Source organism: Vipera ursinii (assembly GCF_947247035.1).
Source record: "Vipera ursinii genome assembly, chromosome: 7".
Classification (NCBI taxonomy): domain Eukaryota; kingdom Metazoa; phylum Chordata; class Lepidosauria; order Squamata; family Viperidae; genus Vipera; species Vipera ursinii.
In genome coordinates this window covers 22,323,045-22,330,123 of record NC_139521.1, presented here as the reverse complement: position 1 = coordinate 22,330,123, position 7,079 = coordinate 22,323,045, and the positions used below count along the sequence as shown (strand labels likewise).

Here is a 7,079-nt window from a genome sequence, read left to right as displayed (position 1 = left end):
GGGAGGAAATCTACCAGCTAACCAAGACCTACGAAAAACTCGAAGTACGAAGAGCTTCCATCCTGTGTGACCTCACATTCCTACGCAACTGCCGAGACCAAAATTTAATCCCCACATCCTTCCAATTGAAATTCCACTCCAACTCTGCAGCCATCAAACGCATCCTGATAAGAACAGAACTGGCCCTAATCAGAAACGAACTCCACACAAAAAGATTCCTCTTGGACCGAATCAACAGAGACCTCCTCACACTTCACCTCAAACTCAGCAACAAGATCCACCCCACACTTTGGGACAAATTCAAACAAATCGCTGTCTGGAGAGCTGAAACAGAGACTGCCTACAAAACAGACACACACACCAATAAACTCCGAAGACTAAAGGAACGCCAGAAACAAACCCCTCCTCTCCCACAGCAACACATGAAACAAACTGTGCACAACATCTCAGATAGGATTCTCACCATAGCCGAAACCAACGTCCTGTCTAAAGGATTTAATTTTGCAGTCACTCCCAAACACATTCCCACGGAAACCATTATATGCGGAGTCGAATCCAGCCTGACCAAAATTAACCCTGATGATGCCAACAAAATCAGACTCGAAGTTACCAACATCCTCTGCACCAGCAAACCACCCAAAAGCAACTTACCCAAAGAGGAACAGACAGCACTACTTAACCTAAAAAATGACACCAGCATAATCATTCTGCCAGCAGACAAAGGCAACGCCACGGTGGTAATGAACTCATCTGACTACCATACCAAATTATCCAACCTACTCCGAGACTCCACATACAAACTCCTCAAGACAGATCCCACCACCTACCTGGAAAAAACCACAAAATCAAAAATAAAAGCCACACCCATCAGTGAAGAGATCCAGAAAACAATCATTCCCAGAGAAAAATCATCCAGATGTCCTAAGCTCTATGGTCTGCCCAAGATACACAAAGAAGGAACCCCACTCAGACCCATAGTCAGCTCCATAGGCTCACCTCTACAAAATCTAGCCAAATTTCTTGCCAAACAACTACAGCCTTATGCAAATTCCATCACCTCACACGTACAAAACTCATTCCAATTCATAGAGATCATAAGTAAACTAAACTTACAGCCCTGGGACCTACTTGTGAGCTTCGATGTTGTATCCCTCTTCACCCAAGTACCAATCAAAGAAGCCTTGACAGCTATCCTAAATAAATACAACCCCCCAAAACACATCCTAGATCTGACCAACCACTGCCTATCTAACACATACTTCATCTACAATGGACAAAGATACAAACAAATGGAAGGAGCACCCATGGGATCACCCCTCTCACCTGTCATCGCAAACCTCTACATGGAACACTTTGAAACCCTCGCTCTGGAAAAATCCAACCACAAACCCAAACTCTGGCTCAGATACGTAGATGACACCTTCGTAATCTGGCCACACGGCAAAGAAAAACTGGATGACTTCCTCATACACCTCAATAGCCTACACCCCAAAATACAATTCACCATGGAAACAGAAGCTAACAATCAACTTCCCTTCCTTGATGTCTTAGTCTACAAGAAATCCAACGGCTCCCTAGGACACACTATCTACCATAAAAAAACACACACAAACCGCTATCTGAACGCACTCTCACACCACCACCCAGCACAGATCAACTCCGTAGCCAAGACACTCATCTCCAGAACAAAACACCTAGCTGACGAACAACACCTAAAAACCGAACTACACACTCTCACTAATGTACTAACAGCCAATGGATTCCAAAGAAACACGATTACCAACTTAATCCAAAGAGAGACACCCACAAAAACCCAAGACAGAGAACAAGAAAATGGCAAAGCCCTCCTCCCATACTTAAAAGGGACCACAGACAGAATCAGCAAGGTCCTCCAAAAACACAACATCAAAACAGCATTCTACACAGACAGAAAAATATCCACCATCCTAAGAAACCCCAAGGACATAATTGGGTTAGAAAACCAAGGAGTATACGAAATCCCATGCACCACCTGCCCCACCACATACATCGGACAGACCAACAGAAGAATAAGTGCACGCATTGAAGAGCACAAAAACTCACTCAGAAAGGGAGAACAAACTTCATCCCTGGTCCAACACTTTGAAGCCACGGGACATGAAATTGATTTTAAAAAAACCAAAACTATCGCCAAAATTGAACATTTTAACAACAGAATAATCAGAGAAGCCATTGAGATAGAAAAACGCCCCCACAGCATGAATAAACGAGATGATACCTCTCGTCTACCAGCCATTTGGAAACCCGCCTTGATTGACAGACGAAGCCCAACCACCAAGAATGATACCAGACCCAAACTCATGATAACATCACATGACATCACCACCACACAACCATTCAAAAAGCAAATCCGAACCCACAACGATAAAGACACACAACCACAAAACAGAAACCTAACTACAGCTGCAACATCAGCCACTTTAAACCCCTCCAAACCACACAATAAGCAAACTGACACCCACTATAAAAACATGGCACCACCACAAACACGAAGCCGAACAAAAGCAGCACAACTCACCAGCTCAGTTCTGGAGCTGGCAGCTGAGACCAGCCCATCCACTCAGAACACACCCCCACCCAATCAGAACACACCCACCATTCAAAACACACTCCCACCCAATCAGAACACACTTGGTCCCCTACCCAATCAGAGCACACCTCCACAGAACACACCCCCTCTGGCAGTTTAAAAAAGAGGAACAAAGAGCAAGAGCCACATGCTTCTCCCAGAAGAAGGAAGCAGAAGCCTGATGATGACGGATGGGATTCCGTCGAAACGTTGCGCCTACACCTTTAATTCTACGCGGGGAAAAACCCGAAAAACCAAGGATCCACATACAGGCACCCGCGAAAACCTCAGAAAACAAATATCTTACCTCTACGGGGAGGAAATCTACCAGCTAACCAAGACCTACGAAAAACTCGAAGTACGAAGAGCTTCCATCCTGTGTGACCTCACATTCCTACGCAACTGCCGAGACCAAAATTTAATCCCCACATCCTTCCAATTGAAATTCCACTCCAACTCTGCAGCCATCAAACGCATCCTGATAAGAACAGAACTGGCCCTAATCAGAAACGAACTCCACACAAAAAGATTCCTCTTGGACCGAATCAACAGAGACCTCCTCACACTTCACCTCAAACTCAGCAACAAGATCCACCCCACACTTTGGGACAAATTCAAACAAATCGCTGTCTGGAGAGCTGAAACAGAGACTGCCTACAAAACAGACACACACACCAATAAACTCCGAAGACTAAAGGAACGCCAGAAACAAACCCCTCCTCTCCCACAGCAACACATGAAACAAACTGTGCACAACATCTCAGATAGGATTCTCACCATAGCCGAAACCAACGTCCTGTCTAAAGGATTTAATTTTGCAGTCACTCCCAAACACATTCCCACGGAAACCATTATATGCGGAGTCGAATCCAGCCTGACCAAAATTAACCCTGATGATGCCAACAAAATCAGACTCGAAGTTACCAACATCCTCTGCACCAGCAAACCACCCAAAAGCAACTTACCCAAAGAGGAACAGACAGCACTACTTAACCTAAAAAATGACACCAGCATAATCATTCTGCCAGCAGACAAAGGCAACGCCACGGTGGTAATGAACTCATCTGACTACCATACCAAATTATCCAACCTACTCCGAGACTCCACATACAAACTCCTCAAGACAGATCCCACCACCTACCTGGAAAAAACCACAAAATCAAAAATAAAAGCCACACCCATCAGTGAAGAGATCCAGAAAACAATCATTCCCAGAGAAAAATCATCCAGATGTCCTAAGCTCTATGGTCTGCCCAAGATACACAAAGAAGGAACCCCACTCAGACCCATAGTCAGCTCCATAGGCTCACCTCTACAAAATCTAGCCAAATTTCTTGCCAAACAACTACAGCCTTATGCAAATTCCATCACCTCACACGTACAAAACTCATTCCAATTCATAGAGATCATAAGTAAACTAAACTTACAGCCCTGGGACCTACTTGTGAGCTTCGATGTTGTATCCCTCTTCACCCAAGTACCAATCAAAGAAGCCTTGACAGCTATCCTAAATAAATACAACCCCCCAAAACACATCCTAGATCTGACCAACCACTGCCTATCTAACACATACTTCATCTACAATGGACAAAGATACAAACAAATGGAAGGAGCACCCATGGGATCACCCCTCTCACCTGTCATCGCAAACCTCTACATGGAACACTTTGAAACCCTCGCTCTGGAAAAATCCAACCACAAACCCAAACTCTGGCTCAGATACGTAGATGACACCTTCGTAATCTGGCCACACGGCAAAGAAAAACTGGATGACTTCCTCATACACCTCAATAGCCTACACCCCAAAATACAATTCACCATGGAAACAGAAGCTAACAATCAACTTCCCTTCCTTGATGTCTTAGTCTACAAGAAATCCAACGGCTCCCTAGGACACACTATCTACCATAAAAAAACACACACAAACCGCTATCTGAACGCACTCTCACACCACCACCCAGCACAGATCAACTCCGTAGCCAAGACACTCATCTCCAGAACAAAACACCTAGCTGACGAACAACACCTAAAAACCGAACTACACACTCTCACTAATGTACTAACAGCCAATGGATTCCAAAGAAACACGATTACCAACTTAATCCAAAGAGAGACACCCACAAAAACCCAAGACAGAGAACAAGAAAATGGCAAAGCCCTCCTCCCATACTTAAAAGGGACCACAGACAGAATCAGCAAGGTCCTCCAAAAACACAACATCAAAACAGCATTCTACACAGACAGAAAAATATCCACCATCCTAAGAAACCCCAAGGACATAATTGGGTTAGAAAACCAAGGAGTATACGAAATCCCATGCACCACCTGCCCCACCACATACATCGGACAGACCAACAGAAGAATAAGTGCACGCATTGAAGAGCACAAAAACTCACTCAGAAAGGGAGAACAAACTTCATCCCTGGTCCAACACTTTGAAGCCACGGGACATGAAATTGATTTTAAAAAAAACCAAAACTATCGCCAAAATTGAACATTTTAACAACAGAATAATCAGAGAAGCCATTGAGATAGAAAAACGCCCCCACAGCATGAATAAACGAGATGATACCTCTCGTCTACCAGCCATTTGGAAACCCGCCTTGATTGACAGACGAAGCCCAACCACCAAGAATGATACCAGACCCAAACTCATGATAACATCACATGACATCACCACCACACAACCATTCAAAAAGCAAATCCGAACCCACAACGATAAAGACACACAACCACAAAACAGAAACCTAACTACAGCTGCAACATCAGCCACTTTAAACCCCTCCAAACCACACAATAAGCAAACTGACACCCACTATAAAAACATGGCACCACCACAAACACGAAGCCGAACAAAAGCAGCACAACTCACCAGCTCAGTTCTGGAGCTGGCAGCTGAGACCAGCCCATCCACTCAGAACACACCCCCACCCAATCAGAACACACCCACCATTCAAAACACACTCCCACCCAATCAGAACACACTTGGTCCCCTACCCAATCAGAGCACACCTCCACAGAACACACCCCCTCTGGCAGTTTAAAAAAGAGGAACAAAGAGCAAGAGCCACATGCTTCTCCCAGAAGAAGGAAGCAGAAGCCTGATGATGACGGATGGGATTCCGTCGAAACGTTGCGCCTACACCTTTAATTCTACGCGGGGAAAAACCCGAAAAACCAAGGATCCACATACAGGCACCCGCGAAAACCTCAGAAAACACATGTATATATGTATATATGTATGTATATATATATACACGTATACATATACATATCATACACACACACACACACACACATAGATACACACACATACACATAGATAGATGGAGCCGACTCCCCAATGACTTCCGCCCCACCAACCGAAGGTTTGGGGCGTTGCCAGGGCAACGGTCAGCTGGGCAGTGTAGCTAAGATGGTGGTACTGGCGGCTTGTTGCTCACGCGCGCGAGAGAGATGGGTCCGGCTGGTGCATTCTGTGTCGCGCGGAGATGACGTCCTCCGGGGTGGTGGCTGCTTCCCTGTATCGCTGGGAGCCGCCGTCGCGCGCGCGAAGATGGCGGGAGTGGCCGAGGCGGTCCCGGGTGGCGGCGACGGCGGTGGCGGGGCCGGGCTCCGCCAGGGCTCCCCGCCGGAGCCCTCGCCGCAACTGCTGCAGGCGGAGGTCGGGCAGCCGCGGCGGAATACCTTTGCCAGCGGCGGAGATGGGCAGCCTCCTCCCTGCACCGAAACGCTGGGCTTTTACGAAAGCGATCGACGCCGCAAGAAGAAGCAGTGCCGCGCGTCCTCGGGTAAGATTCCGTCGCGGACTCCTAAATACGTGCAGAGTTTCATATTTGTAGAATGCTTGGGAAGGGAGTGCAGAAAAGGAGGAGAAAAACAACGTGTGCAGAACGCTTTTTTGGGTGCTTCCTCATGGGAAACTTGCGGGGGTGGGGGAATGCAGAAAGCCTGGGGAGAAGGAAGAGCGGAGTGAGCCCCATTTGCACCCCAACCTGTTGGGTCCCCAATGTCCCATGACGGGCCTTCTTCCTCCATCCACTTCTTCCAAAGCTGCTTTCTTTTTTGTAAGTTGTGGTGCTAAAGTTTTGCACCGAGGTAGGGTGGATTTAGGAATGACAAGACCTGCAGAGATACCTTTCTTCCCCCTTTATGCCCAAAAGAGGACTTTCTGCATAACAATGACTGTGCTGGAGACTCCGGGTGCCTGAATTTAGTCCTCACCCTGCTCACATTGCTTCCCTTTGGCTCATGAAAGAGTTCCCTAAATTATTTTGGGGAATCTATTTTAAGCATTCAAGTTTGAAAAAGGAGGCTCAGGTATCTGTCTTAATCTGTTTTGGGGACAGGTTCCTGCTTTATATGTGAAACTTGGATGAGTGCACATCAGTATAAAATTAGCTTTACTTTTATGGAGGAACAAGAGGTAAAGAATCATCCAATGCTATGAAACATATTCTTGGCATTGTAC

The 7,079-nt window shown here is 46.2% G+C and overlaps 1 protein-coding gene across 2 annotated transcripts in view; it reads left to right on the top strand.

Moving 5' to 3' along the window:
- Positions 1 to 6,003: 6,003 nt before the first annotated feature.
- Positions 6,004 to 7,079, top strand: part of TAPT1 (transmembrane anterior posterior transformation 1) — a 146,143-nt gene continuing 145,067 nt past the window's right edge. For both annotated transcript variants that reach the window (XM_083366918.1, XM_083366917.1), the window contains exon 1: positions 6,004 to 6,399. In XM_083366918.1, the coding sequence (XP_083223044.1) occupies positions 6,024 to 6,399 (376 nt within the window). In that variant the 5' untranslated portion in view covers positions 6,004 to 6,023. The remainder of the gene's footprint in view (positions 6,400 to 7,079) is intronic.